Here is a 26,966-nt window from a genome sequence, read left to right as displayed (position 1 = left end):
GGGGTTTGTGTTGTTAGTTTAGTTGGTGTGTGAGAGAGAGAGGAGGTTGGAGAAAGCTGTGAAGAATATAAATAGAAAGGCACATAGGATAGGTTAAGCAGGTAAAGAGGAAAAAAAGATGGGAAGAGGGAGAGTAGAGCTGAAGAGAATAGAAAACAAGATCAATAGGCAAGTCACCTTCGCTAAACGGAGAAATGGGGTTTTGAAGAAAGCTTATGAGCTCTCCGTTCTGTGCGACGCCGAAGTTGCTCTCATCATCTTCTCCAATAGAGGAAAACTCTACGAGTTTTGCAGTAGTTCAAGGTATGTCATCACTTTTAACAAACTTAACTTCAACCACTGTTTACTCGAATCATTTTTTTTTTTTTTTTAAAGCAGTTTCAAGCCAAGCATTCCTGAGATCTGCTCCTTCGCTTCTATTTCTAAATTTTTGGCATCCCATTTTCCCCCATACTTTCCCTTTTCCTTTTTTCTCTCTCATCTTTCTTTTTAACCCTTTTCATGCAAACTTCTTTTCTTTTTCCTTTTCAAAATTTAAATTTAAATTAAATTAGGGTTTTGTTCTCAACCCCTTTTCTTTGCTTCTCCTTCTTTCTTTCTCCTTCTTTCTTTCTCCTTCTTTCTTTCTCTATGGGGCGATGGATGGATCAATTTAAAGCTGAACCTCACGCTTTCTTATACTTTGCATTTCTCAAATTAGGGTTCTTTTTTTCTCCCACTAATTTAGGGTTTGGTTTCTTTCTTTTTCTCCCTTGATGGGATTTTTGTTTTGTTTTGTTTTTTTTTGCCTCCCATTGTATTTGTGAACCCAAACGAGAGTTAATCATAACTAGGTTTACTTTCTTCTTTTTTTTTTTTTTTTTTTTTTTTGGGAAAAANATTAGAATCTTATGTATATGTCAGAACCCAGAAATGGATTTATGCAATTAACCATCTTTGTTTTTTGTATTTTGAAGCTCACAAATGGTTTTCACCTTTACTCACACAAACATCCTTCATTATATGTAATTTATTTGTTCTAATAACTACTCATATTTGTAAGGTTAGATTATAGAAAATGCCTCTAAAAGTTGAATTAATTGTTTTTAGTTTATATTATTATCATTATTATTATTATTATGTGTGAAATCCAGCATGCTGAAAACATTAGAGAGATACCAGAAATGCAACTATGGAGCACCAGAGCCGAATGTGTCCACAAGAGAGGCCTTGGTAATCACTCTTACTTTTCAGTTATCCATTTACATTTAATTATTTTATGTTTTCAATTTCTAATTTGAAAAATGTGTCCGAAAATGAAAATGAGTATATGGATGGGTTAAATATAGGAAGTGAGCAGCCAGCAGGAGTATTTGAAGCTTAAAGCTCGCTACGAAGCTCTGCAACGATCCCAAAGGCAATATAATAACCCCAACATTTTATATTCCTTTTACTTGCCATCTTTACTCATACGTAAATGGTAATTGAATTAAGCAGGAACCTTTTGGGAGAAGACCTTGGCCCGTTGAGTAGCAAAGAACTTGAATCCCTTGAAAGGCAACTTGATATGTCACTCAAGCACATAAGGTCAACAAGGGTAATTCTTCTGCTTCGAACTTCAAACCTTTTTTTTTTTTTTTACAATTCCTTTTCAATCCTTTTTCAGACTCAGTACATGTTAGATCAACTCACCGATCTTCAACGTAAGGTATTTCTATTCTATTTCCATCCTTCAACTTTCCTTATTCTTTCATGTTTCTTAACCAATTTAAATTAACTATCTTTTGTTTGTTTCAACTTTCACTTTCAGGAGCATCTTCTTAACGACGCAAACAGGACTCTGAAACAAAGGGTATATCTTTTTAAATTTTTTTTTTTTTAAAAAAATGGAAAATGTTGGTGGTTTTGTAATTGGTGTTTAAGTTTTGGATTGCAGTTAGTAGAAGGGTATCAAGTAAATGCTCTCCAATTGAACCAAAGTGGTGATGATATGATGTATGGAAGACACCAAGCTCACCCTCCACCCGATGCCTTCTTCCATCTTTTAGATGCCGAACCCACCTTACAAATTGGGTAAATATTCTTCTATTCTGTCCACAATCTTTCATCCTATATTTCCTTTTCCATTCTTTTTATTTATTTATTAACTCAATTATGTAGGTTTGAGAACTCAACATTTCCTTCCTACCTACATCACATATTTATGTACAATACTATTGTTTCTTCTACTTTGTGTTTCACAACTCTGAACTTAAGCTTATGTACTCTATATTTCAATTTCTAACACTAATTAGTTTCATGAGATTCAAGATTTGAAAGATTAAGCTGCAAAGCACAAGGGCAAGAATCATTAGATTGATATATAAAATGCTTAATTTGCTTTGCAGGTATCACCCAGATCCGCTAACAGTGGTCACCGCTGGGCCAAGCATGAATAATTTCCTCCCAGGGTGGTTGCCTTGAGAAACAAAAAGATGGGAGTTCTTCCATTCAAAAAATTATTAAAAAAGGGGGGAAACATTTTTCAATGCTTGAAACTTATATATCTAATTAATATAAACTCTGCACTTTAGTCTTTGTAAGCCAATTGTGTGTATGTTATGCCACATTCCTTTCTCTTACACCTCCAAGACTCTGCTTTTCGAATGTAATTTCATTGTTTTCTTGTTCGTCATAAAGTTGTAAGTTTGTGTGTATTTTGATTCTCACATGCTAAAATCTTTCTAATTCTAGTTCAGTTCCAATAACATCGATTTAGTTTGTGTAGCATGCAATTTAAAGAAAATATTACAATTGAATACTTACTTAAAGGTGTCATTCATACTAATTCATATTAATTGAGATGTTGCCTTACTTGGTATCTAATCTTCTCTTACTCAAACACGAACTATTACGAAGACAATGTTAGGGAGACGTTGACATAGCTAAACCTAAGGTATGTCTTTAACACCAATTTTTAAGAACTAGTCCTCCACCATGGTATAGTATGGTATGTAAGATTTAAAAGCAAACACAATATTTAAAGGATGAAAACAAAAAAAACATTTACTAAACGAAAGTAATGTTTAAAAATCTATTACAAAATTTGGGACAAGATGCAGGAACAAAACCATGAACAACCCCAAAATTACAAAGGGCTGACACTCTAGGACAAACACTCCTCTATAATTATGTAGCTACCGAACCCTCTCCACCTTGACTAGTGAATCAACCGTCACTTGAAAAAAGAAAGACAACAGACTACAAAAATACTTGGTAAATAATCTATTTGTACTATGTTTTTTTTTTTTTTTCGTAACTATTTGAGTTTGTAGGAAGATAAGTTGTTAAAGCAATTTCCATGCAGGTCGCAAACCCAATCAAATTCTGTGATTATATTATTATATTATCAATATTACTATATTATTATGTGAACTCTGGCGTGTCCGAAAAAAGATGGGTTGAAGAAGCGGTCAAGCATTGGGTCCCTTTTGGTTCGCGTAGTCGTTAGATTCAGCCGACCTAGACTTCGATCCAACGCAACCAAAATCTTCTGCCCAAGTACACACCGCCCAGCCCAACACCTAAGTAGCCCATAACCCAGAAGCCTACGAACCTAGTCTAGATCTGTTCGGCCCACGACCCAGCCAAGGAACCTAGTTTAGGTTTTTTCCACCGACAAAAACTCGTGTGTTATCCACTTCTTAGTGTTTATTTAGTGAATTGATTAGATTAAGTTGTAATAGTTATATTCTATTAAGACCGTGAGTTTATGAATCTGATGACACAAATGTAGACAAACTTTGAATTAATTAGCATGTATAATAATTAGGTTTTGGTAGAATTAATAAGGGAGGATCGGATCGGATGACACAAATATAAAGAGGGATGAACACCTACAAAGAAAAAAAAAAAAAGAGAGAGAGAAATAGAAAGAAGCAATGTTAAGGAAGAATTTTCTGGATGCTCCCTCAAAAGTGTGGGAAGAAGATTGGTGATCGATAAAACCATTAAAAAGAGCCACAAACAATTTAAAGAATGAAAGAAGAGGAGGTAGAAGGCGTTGAAATACTCTTGAAAAAAAGAAAATGAACAAATCCAATGTCAGAGCTTACGTTTTAATAAAATAATCAGTAATACATCTTAAAATAAACGTATATTCGACAAACCAACCCTGTGCGGCTCACGTTGAACACGACGATCGTAAAAAAATGGAAAAATAAAATCATATTTACTCCTATGTCAACGATAGATACTGGAAAAATAAATAAAAAATGCACATATGGGACACGCAAGCGAGCTCCATAACCGCAAATGGGCATCTAAAAATGAAAAATCAATATTCAAGCTCGATTTTCTCAAGATTATCTTTACTACTGTTTTACCGTTCAGATGCCGGCGGCGACGCATGTCACCAGCCCGGCGAAACGCCAAGATTTAAACCATCAGATCTCTAGGTAATCGAGAAAGCAAGTTTATTATTAACGAGTCGACAAAGTGGAATCACAAAAAAGAGTAGCAATATATATAATCAAACTAAACATCAATCATTACCTGGATCATCGAGATACCATGCTCTCCAACGAAAATCAGATCACATGCAGCAGAAGGAGCAGTTTACCATCCTTCCACCGATCTAGCTCATCGTACTAATATTTTTATATTTTTACAGATCGAGCCAAGCACAGCCTTCGAATTCACCGCCATCGATCGATCGATCAATCGAACACGAACCGCATTGCATCAGAATTCATAATCTGAGCGGTAGATATAGAGTTTGAGAACGAGATCGCCTCACCGAAAGATTGATCTGATGCATGATCTGCTGAGTTGTTTTTGCGCGATGGCCAATGGAGGAGGCATTGAGTAAAACAAAAAGCACCGCAACCGCAGCCGCAAGGGCGAGACGATTTGGGCGACCAATAGAAGGATGCCAAAGCGGAGGAGAGAGACGCAGAGAAACCGAAATGAATATGAAAAGCGCAAACGCCAAAAACGCATTCCGAATTTCTTTTTGCGCGAGACTCAATTTTCTGTTTTAAGTAAGACAAACGCTCAGCTTTTTCTCTGACAGATCCCTTCTCCTTTCCATAAAAAGGTCTATTTTAACCTTTCAATTTTAAGGCCTCTTTCTTTTTTCCATCTCTTCTGATTATTTATTCCTCTCCAATACTCGACTTTCAAAAATCATAAATTGGCTCTCGAGTTTGCTACATTCATTTCCAACACGATGGTCTTACTCAAAATCATCTTCATGGAAGTCGATGTTGGGCGGCGAACTGGATGTGCAAGTCTCAAGCATAACCCTTTTTCTTTTTCACAGACAGTGCCAATTAGTAATGACAAAATATGAGTAGGGTACTCACATTTGACTTTCACGTACCTCAATAATAAATTTGTAACAAGTGTCGGACGTTTCTGGATCCCGCATGACCACCTACTCTCCCGCCACATTTAGCTTCCTCGATTCTCTCGTTGGGGATAGGTTTTCTCTCTGTTTTATCTTCCCTGTGTCTCCATTCAAAAAGACAAATCCACAGAAAAATCCATATTCCATTCGATTCGAACTCCGATTCCCTTCGCCACACCGTTTCACGCCGACTTCTCTCTCATTTTACTATTCATTCTTCTCGGTAATCCAACTCTCTCCACACACACTCTTCACACTTATCCACATCTCACCAAACTCTCTGCCATTTCCCCCCATTCATCCCTTCTGGTCGTTCGTTGGTTGGCTGACCCTCATCATCATTTACGATTATCCATTCGCCTCGGTTCTAGCGACGACCTCCGTAGATTGTTTGTTGCGCTCTTTGCTGGGGTCTTTGTGGTTGCTTCTGAGCAGAGGATGACGATGAGTAGGCCTCAACAAGATCCCCAATCTGGATTTTTGCACGAGATTTCGTCTCTGCTTTTGAAAATTCTCCGATCGCCGCCCCCGCCGGTGCCATTTGCAGATCATGTGCTGGAATTATCTTCCGCTATTTCGTCTTCCTCGATAACTTTTCCTTCGTCCCAGATGTCACCGACTGGATTCGTGGCGCTGCTTTTGGGGATTTCGCTGGCTTTGATGCTCTGTGGATCGGTTACCTTCTTCCTTGGCTTCATGTTGATGCCCTGGATTCTCGTTTTCGTTATGATTTTCTACATGGTTGGGATCGTTTCTAGCGTCTCTATGTTGGGACGCTCTATACTTTGTTGTTTCACAGCTCCAACACCCCGGAAAGATTTTCATGGCGAGTTTCTTTTCTGCCTCTGTTTCCTTGTGTTTATTAGATTTGGTTTTTGCTTCATTTCCGTATCTGAATCTTGTTGCTTGAAGTTTGATTTCACTAATATATGCATATTATCTGTACGTCTGAATTTTCTCAAGGCTTCTGCCTTTTCTTATGCAAAATTCGTATCTATTTGCCCATTGCCTTGCGAAGTATCTTGTCAATAATTGATGTTTACTTCGTTTTGTATGCTTTGTTACCTGAATTTTCTCTATGGAAGTTGTTATATAGTCAATATAAACACATGTTTGTGTATGTGTTAAAAATTTTCAAAGGATTGTGAGATTTGGTAAGGCGGTGTGGTAATGGTTAGGATGGGGATAGCGACTTTGATCTGTGGGTTAACATATGATAAGCCTTGATGTCTATTGTAGCTACACGTGAATTAATGAGGTGGGCCGTGAGTGTAATGCAAGGAGTGGATTTAGATACCCCCAATATTAGAAAAAAGAGAGTAGAAGAGGAATATCTGGCTATATCTTGTTCGGTAACGTCAGAATTTTCTTGTCTTTTAATGTTTGCTCTCTTGATTTTGTAGTTTGAATTTTGTTAACGAAGGTTGGCTATATCAATACGCACACATGTATAAATCTGAATTTTCTTAGGCTTCTGTTTCTGGTTGTGCCAGATTCGTTACTACCTTGTACAATGACACTAGTGAACGAGTCATTTGCCATATTACAGGAAGAATTTAAAGGAAATTTTAGCTAGGCAAGTACTTTATCAAATGCAAGAATATTAATGCTGTATTGCCTATATGATATCTTGGTAATTATTTTCTCATACTTCCATCGACGCATTCAAATTCCATGTAGACGCCAAGTATAAGAATGCTTAATTTTTTTTTTTTTGAATTTGGGTGTTTTGTGTGCATACACGTTCAGCATGCTTGAATTTGTAGGACTTCTTGTACATGAATTTTTTGGATTTCTGATACTTGAATTCTTATAATTGGTATTCATCTCTGTTATTTGGAGTTTGGAGGGATTAGATTGGGTTTTCTCGTAGCGCCAACTGAATTCTATGTATCTGCTCTGTGTCGGAAGCCTGCTTTTGAATAGAGGTTGCAGCATATAGCTATTGTTTCAAGTTTTAAGCAATTTTTTGCAGTATCGATAAATTTGATCATTTTGTGGCATGCTCTTGTTTATTAACTTTGTTTATTTGTTATTATTGTTGCTGCAGCTTGGGAACAAATGTAAATATGAAGTGGCTTTGGTTCAACCAGAAGGTTAAATTATTTAGGATGGAGCACGCGGGGCTTACAGGAGAATATGAGTAAAGATGCCCTCGTTAATGTGAATGGTGCTGCCTCTAGAAATATTTAGGCAAGACGAGGTTTGAATTATTGACCACAGTTTGTTGTTTTTGAAGTTGTGGGAGTAACATTGTGTTAGAATCTTCCTACTTTTGAGATTGTTTCAGTTCATTTCTTCCATTGTTTTCTAGTCTTTTGATCGTATGTAACTGCCACGGTTTGAAATGCCTGTTGGGCAATAAAAAAAAAATGGGAGGAAAAAAGGAAAAAGAAAAATAAAAAAACAATCCTTGTCAACACAGTCTCAAGATCATCGTAGCTTTGAATTGATAAAATCACCTATATGTTACACCAAGATCGATATTTGGCTCACACACATGGAAAACTGTAGGACATCGACGGAAAAGAAAACTAATTACTCAAATAACATCACATTAGAGAATTAGAAACAAACAAGAAATGTCGCATCAGGGGGGAAGATTTAGGAACCAATGTAGAGGTGATCCTGGAGGGGTGAGTGTTTGCATCGGGGAAGAATTAGGAACCAATATAGAGATGAACCTTGATGGCAAGCAAGAAGACGCAAATGAGACCGAAGTAGAGAACTGAATGAACGATGATAGCAGCAGCACTGGTGTGAAAGTTGCCGAACTCCAAGCACCTGCGGTTGCCAGGAAGCTGAAACAGCAGACCTGGAGTTAGCAAAACAAACAGAATCACAGCTACAAAAACCGGCCCCCAATCAGCCATCACTCTTCTTTGTTTTTTTCTTTGCTTCCGTCAGAAACTGTTTGATTTACGTCAAGTAATAGAGCTTTATATATATATATACAGAGAGAGAGAGAGAGAGAGAGAGAGAGAGAGAGAGAGGGAAACTTTGGTGGGAAGAAAGGGGAATATGGGGCGGAGGCTTGGAGCAGTGGAGATCCTTTGATTCATTTTCCTCCGATGACCCATTTTGGGTAATCCCATGTGCTTATTTGAGAATAACTTGCCTTACCCTGCTTCCTATTTTAGGTTCTCAAGTACTTGCTTTCTATAGCCAGAGACTAAGAATTCAAAAAAGTTGAACCGAGTAATTTGATGCTTGAATAACACATGGTAGTATTATCCGTTTGAATGATTTTGTATGTTGTATGTGATTTATGTTCATGATCCTGATCCTGACTTTATATGATTATGCATATGTTATATGTGATACCTTGAACGTGATTAGGTATATGTTATACAAAATACCATGAGCTAAAATGTTGATCAAGTATTATGAAGTCATTGAATGTATAAAAATGTTACGGTGCATCATATCACTTTACTAATGGTTTAAAATGTACGACCTTGTGTAATCATTGATTATTTCTATGGTTATGTATTGTATAGATGTGTATACTCACAACAATATTTACATTCTTATCTTTCTATTAATTTCAACAGTGTGAGCGTGCATAACCATAGTAACTTGGGGGTGCATCAATGGACATGCTTAGTGAGTCCACGTGCATGATGTATGCGAGCAAGAATTATTATGCATGCAACCGTGTCTAGAAATGAAGGTAGAGTTCAACAACAATCATGAATTTAGGTTTCAACAGTCATGATATTTGTTTTATGATATATGTTTTATGTGTTGAGCAGTAATTTAATATTCAAATCTCATTTCTAATATTGTTCGGGACAATGACAAGAGAACACTTGTTGACTTGTTGAATAGTGATGAATCTCATTGTTTTCTAATATTGTTTAGGACAATGGCAAGGGAACACTTGTTGACTTGTTGAATAGTGGTGTAGAGTCTACAATATATATCAGGAGTGTTTAAATTTGAAACCGTTTTTATATAAGAGAAATGCTTTAAAAAATGATTTTTTTGAAAATTACTTTTTTTTTTTTTTTTTTTTTTTTTTTTTTTTTTTTTTTTTTTTTTTTTTTTTTTTTTTTTTTTTTTTTTTTTTTGTTACCGACAAATTCAAATCGACCTCAGTCATTTTAAGCAAGTACATTACTGAAAATCCAAAAAGAAATTAAAATCGTAGTTATTAAACGATTAGCTTGGATTTAAAATTTTGGTTAAAATTTCCTTAAGATATTTAGAAATAGGGAAAAAAAAGAGAAATTATAATTTAAAATTACAACTGTCGTACTATGAAGTGGATCCCGTTATTATTTCTGCGTGCATTCTGATTAAAAAGAAAGAAGAAAAAAAAGAAAAAACGAATTTGTTGTCTATTTCCAGAGGGAAAACGAATTTGTTATTGTTATTTATTTTTCATTAATTAATTTCGTCGAGCACACTGCGCTGTGACATTTGTCGTCTTTATCTGCTGCCAATTTGCATATGCTCGAACGGCCCCAATTTCTCTTCGAAAGGACGAAAATACCCTACTCACCGACTTTCTCCTCTTTTCATTTCTATTTTCAACGTAGAAAAATTATTTAATAAGAAAATGTCTTATAATTGCTAATAGATTTGGATTTAATAATTTATCTGGCAAATAAATAACTAATATATATATTATATATATCGAAAAAATAAATTCATAATATATTTGTTTTCTTTGGTTGAACTACAATAATTAGTTATTTTCAAGTTTATTTTTATAGTTATATTTTAACTCTAATTTGAAGATTTCTTTTAGATCAATAGAAAATGGATGAGAGGATTCGAGTAAAAAAAAAAATTCCAAATTTCTAATTCCGATTGCAGGCTTCTGTCCATTTTCGTTTTTTCGTGTACGCGAAATCGAAGTGCACAAGAAGACTGGCACATGGAAGATCCATCTGTTGAATGTGGAAGTCAATTCTCCATTTCCCATTTTCAGCTCCGCGGTGATCCGGCTTTGACACCGCCGGCGAAATCTTATTTCTGATCTCTCTCTCTCTCTCTCTCTCTCTCTCTCTCTCTCTCTCTCTCCCCCTCTCTGCTGTCTCACAACTCGGAACAGTCGTGCTCCTGCTGCAAAAGGGCAAGTTGAATCTCTTCTCTGCAATTCGGTAGGAATCTGAAATGTTTTCTCTCATTTCTTCTCGTTGAAAGAGCTGATGCGATCTGTACATGATGAACGACGGTAAGTAATGGAGTTGGCAGTTTTTCCTTTTTCTTTTTGGGTTTTCAATGGAGTTCATATTTTTCCTGATGTCGACGTGAATTTCTGCTTATTGATTGAGGAAGTTTAGCGGAATGTGATTTTAACTAGTATCAGAAGTGTTTGCCGCCAAGTGTAACCGTTGTACGGTGGAAGGTTATTGGGGATGATTGGTCCGCGTTTGATGAAGAGCTAGATCATATTTCAGTTCTAGTGACATAACCTGAGCTGTTTCGTGTTGATTCAGTGTAGAGGCGGCTGTGAGTTGTTGATGAAGTCACGTGTTTATCTAAAATCAACCCTTGAGCTACTGGGAATGGGCTTGTATTTGAATTAAAATTAAGGATTTTAGGAAACTTGAAAGAAACGGTGTTGCTCTTTATGTTAATTTAAGGCAATATATTTTCAGCAGCTTCGTTAAGTCCTACTTCTTTTTTATATATATATTTTTTCTTGCGTGTACTTCGATCGTAGTACATGTCTATCATCCGCAAAATAACTACAGAAGATTAGAGAAGTTTTCTTTCTTCTTATTGAGCATGTGTCTGATGAGATTCATAATACGAAGGAAAACGTTGTCTGCACAACTAGACGGCTAAGGTTTTTCTTCAGGACATCGTTCTTTTGTGTTTGATGAATGTAATGTGTAGCCCAATTAACTTAGAAAATTCATCTCAAGCATGATCTCCGAACTCGTGTCAGGCTTTGCATTTTTGGCACTACATTCAAGCTAACTTGGGAACTGAACTGAAATTTGAAAGCCTTTTCTTATCATCGTCTCAGGATATGATGTTCGTGACCTTTATCGAGAAGCACAAACACGTTGGCTGAAGCCTCCTGAGGTGCTATTTATCTTACAGAATCATGAGAAGTATCAGCTGACTGAGGAGGCCCCTAAACAGCCAACTAGTAAGTAACCCTTATTCACTATTATGTTTCTTTGGAATGAATTTTGATGGCATATCGTGCTAGCGAGTTGTTTTATACCGTTTGGATAATTATTGAACAATAGAGTTGCAACAGGTGGTTCCTTGTTTCTTTTTAACAAGAGAGTACTCCGTTTCTTCCGTAGAGATGGTCATAACTGGAGGAAAAAAAGGGACGGAAGAACTGTTGGAGAAGCACACGAACGACTTAAGGTTTTGTATCATGCTTCAACTCCATTTAACTCATTTTCCTATTAACTTTTCCATCTGCTGCAATAATATACCACGGCATGGTTTTTGAGTTTGTTTGCCCTCCCTAATAGAAAGGATAGATTTTGCTTAGAAGAGACAAAAAAAAAAAAGGGCGGGTGTAGTGTGGTGGGGAGAAGCCAACCTAAATGAGTTTTCTAACAATGGTGCTAACTGAAAAATAATCATAAAAATTAAGGGAGCGTTTAACTCGCTTGTTATATTTATGTAAAATTGAGCCAAATGTTTGATATGTGAGTTAGCTAACTATCGCACACACGCAGATACCCTTCAACCCTCCTCTACCTATGCGTATGGGTGGAATATGCTGTAATGCCTACACTTGTTAGTGTTTTTAGCATTAAATTTTTGAAAACTTTGCATGCAAACTGCCAAATATAAGAACTGGCAATCATTGAAATAAGTAGATTAAACGAAATGATGGCCAGGACTACATGTCTGCATGGAACATACTATGGTAACATAGTTTTGATTCCAGGACTAATGAAACGCTACAATGGTGAAGCCCAAGAAATTGAGCGTAGAAAATGAACTTTAAGATGTAATTTCAAGCTGGTTAGAGTTGTCGTATGGGGAAAATATTATAAGCCTTGGATGTGGTTAGTTCAACATCAACTTTGCTGGATTTCATGCTATAGGCAACTAAAACTTATTCAATGGCTTATGTGATATAAATTTTCCATCACCTCGAGTGCTATACTACCCAACCCACTGATCTGTCTGCTTTAGATCTTTTGAGATCAACAAAGTTTTCTGACTGATTGCTCTGGTCGGGATTATTCTGCACGGTTAGGTTGGAAATGCTGAAGCGTTAAATTGCTATTATGCACATGGAGAGCACAATCCCAATTTCCAGAGACGTAGCTATTGGATGCTGGATCAGTGAGTGTTCCTTTTACATTATAGAATGCACTTATGTGATTCTGTTTTAAGGCCTACTCTCTACCTCTTGACTTAACCATCTGCCCGTTGTATCCTATAAAGCCTAAACACTTCAATTCTATTAATTTGTTTGCATATGCTACTAAATACTCCCACACGTACAATTGGTTGGACACTCAAACCAAGGTTTTTATATTTCTTTTACAATTTCTATTTATTTTTTTGATATAGCACATGAACATAAACAGAATTTACTCTAGAGCAATAAGTTTTGTACGGAAAACTCATTTTTCTTGTTTTTTTTAACGTGTATTTGTAATTTATTAACACATTGGATCCTGAATTTTCATATTATATACTGAATAGTTTTTTGGTTTCAGATTTTCTTTTAAATATTTATTAGCAGGCATTGCATGTGTAGAAAATTGTAATCAACTTCAGTTACTTTTACGATCATTGAAATTGCATGTACTTTCACTTCGTTCATATTGTATCATCTTAAATGTAAATGAAAACATTTTATTTACATTTTTTTTTTTTTTGCTTGAAAATAATCATATTGTGAAAAACATTCAAGTATGTGATGTTTTAATAAATGGGTCTGTGACCCATAATGGAGAAGGTTTTGCTTCTTCATCCTTTAAGTGAGGAGCAAAATCCTTTGGCAAGTTTGTTTCTTCACGGTTGTTTGGAGATTTGAATTGAGAGTAATCATATAATTTTAGAGGGAGTGAGAGACCGGTGGGGAGTTGTGGGAGATTATTAGGTTTAATGCCTTGGTTGGACCTTAGTGACTAGATCTTCTGCAATTATCTATTAGACTTTATTTATTGGATTGGAGTCTGCTCAAAATATCAAGAAGGAATTACAATTTTTTTCTTATTTTCTTTAAGTATAAAGTTTCACAAATAGAGGAAACACTCCTTACAAATAGATAAAATTTCAGAAAATATAATACAATAAATACCAAATTTCTAATTTACACAAAAGAAAATAATCAAGACTCCCCTCAAGTTGGTTTGAAGATAACTTTCTTAGCAAGCTTGTCGTTCAGTTTGATGAATTGTAATTTTTTGGTAGTCTTTTTTAGTTAAGACATCAATGATTTGATTTGTTGACGGAAGATGGAGAATATATATTACTCCAACATCGTTTTTATCATTTTTCTCCTTTATGAAGTGTTTATCAACCTTGATATGATTTGTTCTATCTCGAAAGACAAGATAGTGGACAATGGAAATTACAGGCTTGTTGTCTAAGCATGAACGTCATCTGAGGGAATTTCAATTCTTCCAATAGTCTATTTATCCATATACCCCCACAAATTCCATGGACTTACGCCTTAAACACTACTTTAACTCTACCGCACTTTGTTTATGCACTAGGTAGCTATATTCCCTTCAACAAAAGAGCAATAACAGAAGTAAATCTTCTATTTGTGATGTTGCCTGCTCAATTAGCATCAGTGTATACTTCAACATATAGGTGACCATGCTTCTTAAACCGCATGCCCTTTCCTAGAGTACCTTTCAAGTATATTAGGATTCCATAAACTATTTCAAAGTGAGTTGACCTTGGAGCATGCATAAACTGACTTACCATACAAACAGCAAAAACAATGTTTGGACGTGTGTGAGATAGGTATATGAGACTCATCACAAACCTCTGGTATTTTTCTGTCTTTTACCTCTTCTTCTGTCGCAACTCAAAATTTTAAATTCAGCTCAATGGAGGTGGTAAGTCTATAAACAGCAAAAACAATGTTTGGACGTGTGTGAGATAGGTATATGAGACTCATCACAAACCTCTGGTATTTTTCTGTCTTTTACCTCTTCTTCTGTCGCAACTCAAAATTTTAAATTCAGCTCAATGGAGGTGGTAAGTCTATAAACAGCAAAAACAATGTTTGGACGTGTGTGAGATAGGTATATGAGACTCATCACAAACCTCTGGTATTTTTCTGTCTTTTACCTCTTCTTCTGTCGCAACTCAAAATTTTAAATTCAGCTCAATGGTCTGGTATTTTTCTGTCTTTTACCTCTTCTTCTGTCGCAACTCAAAATTTTAAATTCAGCTCAATGGAGGTGGTAAGTCTATAAATTTACCTCTTCTTCTGTCGCAACTCAAAATTTTAAATTCAGCTCAATGGAGGTGGTAAGTCTATAAATACCTCCTCTTCAAGATCCCCATTAAGAAAGATATTCTTTTCATCAAGTTGATGAAGATGCCAATCAAAATTGACAGTNATAGATAAGAGAGCTTCAATAGAGTTAATTTTAGTTTTAGCAATAGGAGCAAATGCTTCTTGATAATCGATTCCATAGGTCTAGTTGAAACCTTTAGCAACTAGTTTGAATTTCTATCTTTTAATTGCTACCATCGACATTAAATTTTACAGTAAACACCAATTTGCGTTCCACTATTTTCTCATCCTTTGGTAATTCTACTAAGTCTCATGTAAAATTTTGTTTAAGAGCATTCATCCCTTCCATAACTGCTAATTTCCAATTTGAATTATTGAAGGTCTCATGTATATTCCTTGGAACAAATAGGTGGGTTCCTTAGAGGTGAAGGGTGTATAACTATGAAACAATTTGGTGAGAAAGATAGGTTGCAATAGGATATTTGGTGCAAGTTTGTATACCTTTCCCCCAGGTATTGAATCAAACATGCCCTAAATTTCTTATGTATTGAATCAATTTTAAAGCCCTGATTTATAAAGAAGATCTCCGCTAGGATTATGCAAATGGTAAAGGAAAACAAAAAAGGAGAGGTTTTTGAGGGGAGGGAAATCAGGAAGTGATATCAAGGACCAGAAAAATAAAGAATAAAGAAACCGCGTAAACACCCAACGAAGAGAAAAAATCTAATAGGCAAAGAGAAGGGCCAAGTGACCAAGCCTAGGGGCCTGTATGACCCAGTGAGAAAATTAAAGCACATTCAACCGTTGAACACCAATGCAGATTAAGTTATCCACTATTTATTTATCATTGTGAGCAAGTGCATTTATGTTTAATTTTGTTATTAGAAATTTATGTGCTTGTACTTAATTTTCTTGGCAGGTCGTGTGACCACATTGTTCTTGTACACTACAGAGATATTAGTGAGGTGAGTTACAACAACAACAGAATAGATAAAGCAAGAATGAGCTAATACCATCACTATTCTTTTATCTTGAAATACAGAATTTGTCAATATCTTGTACTTGTAGATGCTTCAAAATTATTTTGACGTGACCTACAATCATGCTTTTAAAAATGAACTCCCCATGCTTCTTGCCTGGTGAGACCAACCCCTGTTACCTGCAACAGAACAAGAAGAATTATTTAAAGATCCTAGGAGATACAAAAGATTGGTTAAGAAGTTGAATTATCTAACACTGACATGACCAAATAGTGCTTATCCAACAAGTATTGCAAGATCAATATATGTCTTCACCTAAAGTGGATCATTGAGCTATAGTAGAATAGGTTCCATGCTACCCAAAAGCTACACCTAGATGTGAATTCTTATATAAAGTTCATGGTAATACAAGAGTTGATTTTTTTCAGATTCTGATTGGGTTCGATCTAGAAAGGATAAACAATCAACTTTGGATCTTGTGTAGTTGCTTGTCTTGGAAGAGTAAGAAGTAGAACATAGTTTGACATTTAAATCCTGAGTCAGAACATAGAGTTATGACAGTCTGTCTAGAAATAGTGTGGATACATCGAACTTTAAATGAGATATGCTTATGTATTATCATGTTAGCTAAATTGCGGTGTAACAATCTGGCTACACTTCACATTGCATCTAATTCACGGTTTCATGAGTAGACTAAACATATTGAATAGGATTGTCATTTCATTTGTGAGAAAATACAGCAAGACATCTAAAGGACTTGTGAAGATTAGAGAATAATTAGAAGATATACATACCAAAGCCTTAAACGGAGCAAGAATAAATTATCTTTATAACATGGTGGGTCTGATTAACATATTTGTTCTAGCTTGAAGGGGGAGTGTTATAATGTATGTTATTTTGTATAGTTGTCCTTTATTATAATTATACATTTCTTTAGTTTACGGTTCTTTTGTGTATCTATCTATATATGTCAGGTCTCACCGTAATGGAGATGACTTAAAATTTCACTACTTACGAAAATAAGCATATTAGTATTATATCTGATAAATATACAGTTTTGGGGTGGTTTTGGGGTCATTAATTTGATTTTTTTTTTTCAGGTTCGTTGTGCTGCCTTGTTAGTGTTAGGTTCCCATGATTCGCCATCCCTTGAGCATGATTAGGAATAGTCTTGACTAAGAATGCTTGTTATGATGGTACTTTATTTGTGTGTGGGTGGGAGCATTTTTTTGAACCAGGTTTCACTATAAACTTTTGCGCTAGTTATTTTCAAGAATTTTCTTCAAAGCCCAAAATCCATTAGTACAGAAGTTTGTGCCAGCAATTCTGTGTTTGTGATATCAGGATGTATTCAGCTAGACATCTCTTCTATTCCTAGGGAAGACAGATATATTGGCTCCACCAAGTTTGTACTTGTACTATATTATATGAAATTTAAGCACGTATTTGTTCTATTTTGAGTAGATTCATTCACATTTAAATGAGATTTCTGTTGCAGGGAAGGTCTGGGGCGGAAAGTGTTCCACAATTATCTCCAGCATCGGCTTCTAGTTCTGGTTCCTATCCGTCCCAAAATCATGCTTTGGAATATCAACATTTATTGAGCCCAGGGTCTGTTGAAGTTAGTTCTGAAACTGGCAACCGTACTATTGCGTCAAATGGCGTGGATAGGCAGTATGAAATATCAGAACTAAAGAGTTCAAACGATCGTGAGGTTTCTCAAGCTTTGAGAAGGATAGAGGAGCAATTAAGTTTGAATGAAGACAGCTTGAAAGACATTGGTCCATATTATGGTCACGAGGAAGGTTCAAATTTTAACCTTATAGACTACTATGAGATGTCCATTGAGGATCAGTTTTCAGTACTTCAGCATCCAGAGAATGCTGTCCATGATAATAGTTATACGTCATTTGAGATGCAAGGTAATTTCAACACGGTGGTGCTGTTTCAAGATATAGTTCGTAAGCTTTATCATTATATGGAGAATTGTCGAGAGTTTATCAATGATCGATTTGCTTATTGAAGTCCCGTTGAATCTGAGGCTCTTAATTTTACTTACTATAGAGGTTTCTTTCTTGAGTTATATTTTGATAAGGAAACGAAATGATTTGTGGCTACAACAGTGCACACACTCGATCTAGATGAATACAAAGAACAAGATAGAAAAAATGCAAGGAGAATATTGGCTAAAGATTTTGTATTGATGACTCCAGGTATGTACAGTAAAGAGATATAGAAAGTACATTTTCAAAGCTCTCCCTAAGGGGATATATATATGGTTTAGCTTAGTATATATAGCTTTACGAGATATAATCATCTACTATATATAACTATCTACCATATATAGCTTTTTACTATACATAGCTATTTACTATTTATGACAATTTACTTTAGCATATAGTTTTCTATGTATAACAGTTGACTAAGCTATAAATAATCAGCAGACTCCATAACCTAACAATTTCCCACTTGGAGACTGATCCAGTCAACCAAGAATGTTATTCTCAAATGAACGTGATCATTTTCACTTCACTTACCAATTGAGGCTTTGCACAACTTCAATATTCCAACATCAACACATTTTGTCAACATGTTTGCTGGATTCTTTGCACCCTCTATCTTCTCAAAACACATCACCATCTTCCACTAACCTGCAAGTGAAATGGTATCGCCTTCCGTGTTTTATTTTTAAATGATAGACCGGGTTCCTCACCAACTGTATGGCACTCTGACTATCTTTATAAAGAATCTTTTTGTGCTGCTTCTTGTCCAATTCTTCCGAATAGTCAGTCATCCATATCGTCTTCTTTCTAGCTTCAACTATTGCCACGTACTCAGCCTCAGTATAACACATTTTTGAAGCCTAGACATCCCATCATCCATGACTTGCCTCCACTTGGTTGTATCCTCCAACTGTATGGTCTCATCAAAGGGCTTTGGTTCCCTTTCATCAGCACTAGATAGTGTAATGAAGGTACATACATATCTGGTACTCTAATAGTACTGAATGATCTTCTCAACACCGGTTCAGGTGTCATTTGCTCTATTGCTGGTTCCTCTACAACAGTCTCTGAAGTTTCTTGAGTATCTGATACAACATCACTAGATGATTTTTTTCCGCAACTCAACCTCAACTCCCACTTGGTTCGATGTCTTGGAACCTTGCTCCACATCTGGTTTCTCAGCGGTAGTCTCAGGAGTTTCATGAGTATTTGCTACAATATCACTAGGTGAGTTTCCTTGCAACTTAAGCTCAACTCCCACTTGCTTTGTGGTTTTGGAACCTTGCTCCACATTTGTATGGACCATTTCCAACCGCACTTTCTTCAATTCTCTGACAGTCTTTGTGAAGCTAACTCGTTTATGCTTGCTCATAACACAATTCTCATAATGACCCACATCAATAGGTTTCATACCTTCTAAAACTCCTTTCGCAATCAACATCTTCATTCCTTTCACGCTCATATATCCAAGTCTATTGTGCCATAGACTTGAATTTGAAGCACTCTCAGCAACAACAACTATGTTCATATACCTTGCAGTGGTGTATAAGGTTCCAGATTTTGTGTCACGTGCTACCACCATTGCACCCTTTATAATCTTCCACGAACTCTTCTCTAACTCTGTTGCATAACCTGTGCTATCCAACTGACCAATAGAGATCAGGTTCTTCTTGAGACTAGGAATATATCTGACATCCTTTAATGTCCACGGATTTCCTGCCAGAGTTTTTATGCAGACATCCCATTTTTCTTTAATCTCTAAATCTTTGTTGTCGACAAGATACACCTTCTCGAAATTTCCAGACTTGAAATTCCGGAACAACTCTTTATTTGGAGACGAATGAAAAGATGCATCTGAATCCAAAATCCAGGATTCAATCGAACTGTCCACGCTGAAAATTAGAGCATTCCCAATGTCTTCTGCTGAATTTATTAGAATCATCATCATATCCAGATTTGTGATTCTGCTTTCTCTTTGGTCTTGTGCAATCTGTTCGAAAGTGACATTTGTCTCCACAATTCCAACATGTTACGTTTGGTTTATTTGGAGATTTTTCTCAGTTCTTTGATTTTGATCACCATTTGTTTGGGCCCTTCGGTTTACTTCTTCCCCGTTGGTCAACACTGAGAACACTACCAGATGAATTTTCAATTACACGTTTGCGAATACTTTCGTTGAGAACTACATCTCGAATTTCATCAAACTTCAATTTATCAGATCCTCGGGAACTGCTAATTGCGGCAACATTAGTATCCCATGACTCGGGTAAAGATGACATCAAAATCAATATTGAATTTATTTATATGATCAACAACAGATTCACCTTCAGACATCTGTAGATTGAACAATCTCCACATCAAATACACCTTGTTTATAGCCGATGGTTTTTCGTACATATTCGACAGCGCCTTCATCAAATTTGACGTCTTCTCCATGCTGATGTTGAACGCCATGTTTCTGGATAGCGTCAACCGGATCAACCCCAAGGCTTGTCGATCCTTGAGCTTCCACTGTTCCGTGGTCATGGTATCCGGCATCACCCCCAACAGGGGTTGATGAAGACCTTTCTAATACAGATAATCTTCAATCTGCATTTTCTAGAAACTGAAATCGGATCCATCGAACTTCTCAATTCCAATCTTTAAGCTTCCCATCTTCACAGATTGTGATGAATTCCACCTTGCTCTGATACTAGTTGTTAGGATCGCACAACAATGCACACACTCGATCTAGATGAACATAAAGAACAGGATAGAGAAAATGCAAGGAGAATATTGGCTAAAGGTTTTGTATTGATGACTTCATGTATGTACAGTAAGAGAGAATACAGAGAATATAGAAAATACATTTTCAAATTTCTACCTGGGATATATATATATATATATGGTTTAGCTTACTATATATACTACTATATATAATTATCTACCATATATAGCTATAGCTTTTTACTATACATAGCTATTTATCATTTATGACAATTTACTTTATATGTCATTTATTTACTATGTATAACCGTTGGCTAAGTTATAAATAAGCAGCAGGCTCCATAACCTAGCACAACACACTATGGGAGTTCAAAGCAAAGAAGCAAAATTGATGCTAACACGTCCCCAACACACACACACACACTCCTTTACTTGATAGAGTGTTCCCTTGAGCCCATTCCACCCATGTATTTGCCCCTCATCCTGGAACAGTTGAGATGCACGTTTATTCCTAGTATTACTTGAGTGAGATGCATTTTGCCAATTGAAAATAAGTATACATACTTTTACTTTCACATTCTTCCTGCCTGCTTTCCTTTATTATTTTTGGAGATAATATTAAATTTTAGAAAATCATCTGATGTAGCCTCTTTCTAATAGATGCTAGTGGTAAACATTACCGTTATGATATGGCACATGAGTTTATATTTGGTGGTGAAGGAACTCGACCATTGGGTGATGCACTTGGTTCAAGTAAGACAACCGTTCTTGAGTCTCAAGATAGGCATTCTCTCCTATGGAATGAAAATGTAAGTTCTCCAGCTGTAGTTTAGAAAATTCAAATTTGTCAGTTCTAACTCATTTCTTTCGGGGATTTTCCTTTTAATTATTAATATTTAATTAACAACAGGAAAATCCATCATCATCTTCAACCGTAGACAATGAGCATCGCAACTGGCTGGACAGCGGAGGAAAAAGTACTGTAACAAATTATTTGATTTCCGTCTACTCTATTTACTATCAGTAAATTAAAGGGAAATGATTTCTGTTGTTAAGTTATGATTATCTATGCTACCAGCTTTTCCTATGCTAGGAAGCTGCACATCTCCAGAATATGCTTCACCACTAGACACTCATGATGATAATTCCAACTACCACTTATCATTCCTTAAACAAGACCATGGAAATTCTTTTGAAGTTGATACCAGTTTAATTGTTGCACAAGTGCAGAAATTTACAATCCGCCAAATAGTACCTGAACAGGGTTATGCCACTGAGAGTACCAAGGTACTTGTAATTTTTTGTATTTCTGTGCTGCCATGATCATGCATTGCCTTCCGTAGTTACACAGTCTCTTATGCTTGATATCTACCCTTGATAGTCCTGTGAATTCTTTGTTTTGTTTGTTTGTTTGATTTTAATTTTTTTTATTCAGTTGCTTTCTCGAATGGACTATTGCGAGGTTGAGGCTAATGCAACTGTACGTCTGTTGTTGACCTGCTAATCCAATGGCAGCTTGATAAACTTTTAATTCTGTTTGATCACCAATAACATAAATGTAAAGATTATGATAAATTTATATGGCTATACTTTGATACTCTCCCACCCTTGTGACTTGGACATATGTATAAATGTACAAAGTCTTTACAAGTGGAAATCATTATTAATTGGAGAGAAAATAACTTTACAAGACTTCCTTCTTCGATACCATAACACGTTAAATCACCAATCAACCCAAAAGCTTAGAATTTTCGGTAGTATTCTGTATTTTTTCTTTTAATACCTAGAATATATATATATATATATATATATATATATATATATATATATATTTTACTCTTATTCTTTCCTTTCCTTTCCAGCTGCAAACATGTACCTTGAGCTGATGCCACATTTTCTATTTGCGTCTTTCTTAGTCTGCATATGAATGCGTATTGGGAACAAACATATACTTAGTAGCCTAAGACCAAAAAGTACGAAATATTTTAATTGAGTTAAGATAGAAATACAAGTAGGACTAGCTTTTATTCTAGTTTTTTAGCTGGTTAGTGTGTAACTGCCAACTTCCTAACAACCAAATCAACCTGAAACCGCTGGTTTACAAATTAAATTTTTTGCCTCCAACAGTTGGTTGAAACTAACATACCCTTAACCAACCAAATAGTAGCCTACCTGATTTAGCCTACAAGATTTCATATGTTCTATGTACTCATTTTCAGTGGGACCTCATAGATAATGTTTCTGATCTAACTTGATCAAGGTTAACTCAAAATTAAACCATTTGAACAAGGTATTTGTATATTTGTAGAGTTCATAGATATAGAATACTAGCATTGGCTCCAGTCCAGAACTGTTGCAATTGCAATTACTTGGTTCCGAACAATGATGCAGGCTCTCATAGAAGTAGTAGCAGGAAGTTTTACAATTTTCACACTGTTTTGATTCTGTTCAGATGCAGCCTCTGTATTCTCATGAAGATTCAAATATTAAGGTCACAAATTCTCTCTATCCAGGTCATAATTATTGGATCTTTTCTTTGTGATCCTTCAAAAGCACCATGGGCTTGTATGTTTGGAGATATCGAAGTTCCTCTTCAGGTTGTTCAGAATGGGGTCCTTTGTTTTGAAGCGCCTCCACACCTTCCTGGGAAGGTTGCTTTCTTTATTACATCTGGCAATCGGGAACCCTGCAGTGAAGTCAGAGAGTTCGAATATAAAATGAATGTTTGCAGCCATTGCCAATCACATTCAAGTGGAGCTACGAAGAGCCCAGAGGAGCTGTTATTACTTGTCAGGCTTGTGCAATTGCTGCTCTCTGACTCATTAATGCAGAAATTTGACGAGGTAGATTCTGAAGTTAGGAGCAATAATTTGAAAGCTGGCGACGATCAATGGAGTTCTTTGATAGAGGCTCTTCTAGTTGGTAGTGAAACTCCTTCTGGTACCATGGATTGGCTACTTCAAGAGCTACTAAAAGACAAGTTGTATCTCTGGCTTTCTTCGCAGAAGAAAGATAGACACGATCTGGCAGGCTTTTCCTTGTCTAAGAAAGAACAAGGTGTCATACACATGATTTCCGGTTTGGGATATGTGTGGGCACTAAACCCGATTCTCAGGTGTGGAGTAAATATAAATTTCCGTGACATTAATGGATGGACTGCTCTACATTGGGCAGCACGATTTGGAAGGTTAAGCTTTCTAGTGTTTATCTTTACTTCTATGATTTTAGAGCTTAAAAATATTGACAGAACTTCCTCAGAAAGTATATATATCTTTGAACTGATTAATATTCTAGAGCCTATGGCTCGAAGAAAAGATAATTAAGTAACCAAGAAAGGTGAGAAAAGAGAATTATATGTTATTTTCGGATTTCTCTTCATCCCAATGAGAAGCTAAAAATTTAATTTTCTATACCGACTTTATTTTCAAGGAAAACTTTGCCAACAATGTTTCATTTATTTTCTGCTCCAAAACCTAATCATTCATAGCATTTTGAATATCTGATAAGTAGTTTGGATCCACTGGCACAAAAAAACTGGAATGAATGGCACATCTACTTCACAAGGTTGGAAACTACAATAAAGAAGATTTCTTTTTTCATACTGTTTATCCCCCATTCTGGAAATGCCATATAAAATGAACTAGGAATTAACAGATTAAGGAAGAATTGCTATGACCACAATTCGAAAACTTACTTTTGATTCATCTCTCTCTAGAACGACTTGAGTCGATATATGAGTAATGCAACATAAGTGTGGATACCATTCCTTCGGCATATTTGAGTTTTATCTTAGTAGTGCTTATGAAATGACTTTTTTTTTTCTTTTTTCCTTCTTCTGAATCAGGGAAAAAATGGTCGCTGCATTAATAGCCTCAGGAGCATCAGCTGGCGCTGTGACTGATCCTAGTTCACAAGACCGAGATGGTAAAACTGCAGCATCTATTGCAGACATCCATGGACACAAGGGACTTGCTGGTTATTTATCGGAGGTTGCCCTTACTAGTCATCTTTCATCCCTCACATTTGAAGAAGGTGAACTTTCCAATGGCTCTGCGGAGATAGAAGCAGAAATAACTGTAAATTGCATTTCAAAGGGGAACCTCTCTTCAGCTGAGGACTGTATCCCTCTGAAAAATACGTTAGCTGCAGTCAGGAATGCTGCTCAGGCAGCGGCCCGTATTCAATCTGCTTTCCGTGCTCATTCTTTCAGAAAGCGACAGCAGAAGGAGGCAACTTTTGCAGCTTGTATAGATGAGTATGGAATTGATCCAAATGACATACAGGGGCTCTTAGCTATGTCAAAATTGAACTTTTCTAATCGGCGTGATTACAATGCTGCTGCATTATCTATACAAAAAAAATATAGAGGTTGGAAAGGTCGTAGAGAGTTTTTATCAATGCGTCAGAAAGTCGTGAAGATACAGGTACTATATTATCTCCATAACATTTATGTACATTCCCTCACTGATAAGTTACTAAACACGCTAGTCAACTTATTCTCAAAGGAAGTAAGAATATGTGAGCTTTAAGAGTATCGGATACATATCATGCCTTCTACTAAAGATTCAGATGCTGAGGCTGTTCCATGTTATTATTTGAAAGATTTTTGTCATTTTCCATTGATAACAGGCACATGTGAGGGGGTATCAAGCTAGGAAGCATCACAAGATAATTTGTTGGGCTGTTGGGATTCTGGATAAAGCTGTATTACGTTGGAGAAGGAAAGGAGTTGGGTTGAGAGGGTTTCGTAGCGAGATAGGGTCCATTGATGAAAGTGAAGATGGCGATATTATAAAGGTGTTCCGCAAACAAAAAGTGGAAGGAACTATTGATGAGGCTGTTTCACGAGTGCTTTCCATGGTTGACTCTCCAGATGCTCGTCAGCAATATCATCGTATGCTTGAAGGATTTCGAGAAGCCAAGGTGAGTAGTACTTTTTAATGGTACTTATGAATTTCAATGGTGTCTTATTTCTTAAGGGCCTATGCTTGATTCTGTATCACGATACCATTTTTTTTGTCTGGCAAAGTAAGTAACTGGATTTTGTGTAACGTGAATCAGAGAAAATAAGTCCACTTTTCAACATTGCTGGAACATTTTAACAGCCCGAAACACTGATGGTATTGTGACTCAGAGTACAAGGAACTTTGGCTTTTGGCAATTAGCAGGAATATGTGTACTTTTTGTGCTCACTGAACCTATGCTATGCATCCATCAGAAGTTTGGCTTTAGTAGTGACAAGCCTTTTGATCATTCATCAGTCGTAGTGCTTTAGACCGAGTTTGGAGCGAATTTTGAAAAAAAAGAACTTAGACTGAAAGCATTTCTTTTGTAAGCACTTGTGGGAGAAGTGCTAGTATTTTTTTCTAAAAGAAAGATGGTTTTCTAAAATCAATTATCTTATGCTGGTTAGTGATTCCTAAGTTCTTTATTCATCCTTCCACAATTTTGTCCTAAACATTTTGGTGAGTTGGTGAGTTAAGGCGTAGATGAAGCCTTATATTGGCCATCTTATGGAGCTGAATTCGTTGTGCTATCGTTTTCCATAACTTTTGCAGGCAAAACTAGATGGCACCGGTAATGAATCCGTAGAATCGACTTGTTTCAGCGATGGTTTCTGAAATGGAAGATTGTAATCAATATCCTAAGTTTGTATAGGAGCTACTTGGTGATCCTAATTAACCTAACATTCACTGATTTTCTCTATGCTAAGTTACCCTTTTAGTGCCCCATCGCGTGTACACTAGCCCTACTGATTATAGTTGGTAACCAGATGTTTACTCCTTTGTTTCTGTAAATGATTTGTATTATTGCTGTAAATGGCTTCGGTGGGATTAGATATTGAGATTGATGCAATAATCAAATTTACTTCCTGGCACCCAGCCTTCACAGTCCATCCTCGTTAATTCAAGCTTTTAAAAAAAAATCATTTATTTTCAATTAATCAGTTGAAATTTATGAGTACAACATAAGGATGTGAAAAATAAATGGATGATTTCATAATCAATTTTATTTACTGTTTTATAATTTTTATTCTCTTTTCTCACCTATAACTTACCATTTATTTTCAACTGATCAATGTATCAATATGGATGATATAAACATGTCATTTCTTTTCCTGAGTTGGAGTGGACGTGTACCAATTCTGGTGGTGCATAAGTGGAGTCCCAAGAGATTTTTCCTCAATTGATTAGAATTAGCTCCAAGTCAGATGAGGCTCCGCCATCATAGGCTGCATGAAGTTAAATAGTTAACTTTCACTCTTATGATCTTCATATAAACATGTCATTCATATGCATGAGGTCCTAGATTGGGCACACACAATACACATATATGCGCATACAACCATCACCACATTCATCACATTAAGGGTCATTAGAAGAGCTGCCCTAAAGAATGTTTTGTAAGCCTTTGCTAAAGAGGAATTTTTGAGGTATACAAGAAGCATTTATAACCAACGGGACCTTGACCAATGTTGCACTCAA

General features: G+C 36.1%; 4 protein-coding genes and 1 long non-coding RNA gene across 7 annotated transcripts; 4 read left to right on the top strand and 1 right to left on the bottom strand.

The window, feature by feature from the left end:
- Positions 1-6: 6 nt before the first annotated feature.
- LOC111488019 (agamous-like MADS-box protein AGL9 homolog) lies at positions 7-2,687 on the top strand. The gene is made up of 8 exons (XM_023135589.1): positions 7-303; positions 1,134-1,212; positions 1,329-1,396; positions 1,477-1,576; positions 1,646-1,687; positions 1,790-1,831; positions 1,916-2,052; positions 2,367-2,687. Exons 1-8 carry the CDS (start codon positions 119-121, stop codon positions 2,440-2,442), a joined length of 729 nt encoding a protein of 242 aa, XP_022991357.1. The 5' UTR covers positions 7-118; the 3' UTR covers positions 2,443-2,687.
- A 2,711-nt stretch (positions 2,688-5,398) lies between these two features.
- Positions 5,399-7,681, top strand: LOC111488035. Its single transcript, XM_023135615.1, has 2 exons — positions 5,399-6,194; positions 7,419-7,681. Exons 1-2 carry the CDS (start codon positions 5,807-5,809, stop codon positions 7,433-7,435), a joined length of 405 nt encoding a protein of 134 aa, XP_022991383.1. The 5' UTR covers positions 5,399-5,806; the 3' UTR covers positions 7,436-7,681.
- Positions 7,634-8,294, bottom strand: LOC111488037. 3 transcript variants are annotated; one of them, XR_002719149.1, is made up of 3 exons: positions 7,981-8,293; positions 7,831-7,876; positions 7,638-7,719 (listed from the first exon to the last, which is right to left on the bottom strand). XR_002719149.1 is itself a non-coding variant. In XM_023135616.1 (2 exons), exons 1-2 carry the CDS (start codon positions 8,239-8,241, stop codon positions 7,660-7,662), a joined length of 249 nt encoding a protein of 82 aa, XP_022991384.1. In that variant the 5' UTR covers positions 8,242-8,294; the 3' UTR covers positions 7,634-7,659. The 3 variants fall into 3 exon arrangements, 2 of the variants coding, with proteins under 2 accessions (XP_022991384.1, XP_022991385.1); XM_023135616.1 differs by lacking the exon at positions 7,831-7,876 and having other exon boundaries at positions 7,634-7,719; positions 8,053-8,294; XM_023135617.1 differs by lacking the exon at positions 7,638-7,719 and having other exon boundaries at positions 7,785-7,876.
- A 170-nt stretch (positions 8,295-8,464) lies between these two features.
- On the top strand, positions 8,465-9,222 carry LOC111488038. Its single transcript, XR_002719150.1, has 2 exons — positions 8,465-8,818; positions 8,923-9,222. It is a non-coding gene; the product is annotated as an uncharacterized LOC111488038 (long non-coding RNA).
- A 902-nt stretch (positions 9,223-10,124) lies between these two features.
- LOC111488034 (calmodulin-binding transcription activator 4-like) lies at positions 10,125-26,374 on the top strand. The gene is given in 14 exon segments (XM_023135614.1): positions 10,125-10,553; positions 11,355-11,480; positions 11,595-11,710; positions 12,561-12,649; positions 15,712-15,757; positions 17,271-17,694; positions 21,142-21,290; positions 21,392-21,458; positions 21,560-21,768; positions 22,995-23,668; positions 24,326-24,905; positions 25,111-25,404; positions 26,040-26,093; positions 26,095-26,374. Coding segments are annotated over 14 exon segments (2,886 nt in total). The 5' UTR covers positions 10,125-10,540; the 3' UTR covers positions 26,140-26,374.
- Positions 26,375-26,966: the final 592 nt, after the last annotated feature.

This window comes from Cucurbita maxima, unplaced genomic scaffold (assembly GCF_002738345.1).
Source record: "Cucurbita maxima cultivar Rimu unplaced genomic scaffold, Cmax_1.0 Cma_Scf00013, whole genome shotgun sequence".
Classification (NCBI taxonomy): Eukaryota; Viridiplantae; Streptophyta; class Magnoliopsida; order Cucurbitales; family Cucurbitaceae; genus Cucurbita; species Cucurbita maxima.
The sequence above is the reverse complement of the archived record's forward strand: the minus strand, read 5'-3'. Positions and strand labels throughout refer to the sequence as shown.

Excerpts from the sequence above, each read along its gene's own strand:
- LOC111488019 (XM_023135589.1), top strand. The coding sequence starts at position 119 with ATGGGAAGAGGGAGAGTAGAGCTGAAGAGAATAGAAAACAAGATCAAT. Across the intron at positions 304-1,133 it reads GAGTTTTGCAGTAGTTCAAG|CATGCTGAAAACATTAGAGA; the intron begins GTATGTCATCAC and ends TGTGAAATCCAG. Across the intron at positions 1,213-1,328 it reads TGTCCACAAGAGAGGCCTTG|GAAGTGAGCAGCCAGCAGGA; the intron begins GTAATCACTCTT and ends GGTTAAATATAG.
- LOC111488037 (XM_023135616.1), bottom strand. The coding sequence starts at position 8,241 with ATGGCTGATTGGGGGCCGGTTTTTGTAGCTGTGATTCTGTTTGTTTTG. Across the intron at positions 7,720-8,052 it reads TCTTCTTGCTTGCCATCAAG|GCATTTCAAACCGTGGCAGT; the intron begins GTTCATCTCTAT and ends ATTGCCCAACAG.
- LOC111488035 (XM_023135615.1), top strand. The coding sequence starts at position 5,807 with ATGACGATGAGTAGGCCTCAACAAGATCCCCAATCTGGATTTTTGCAC.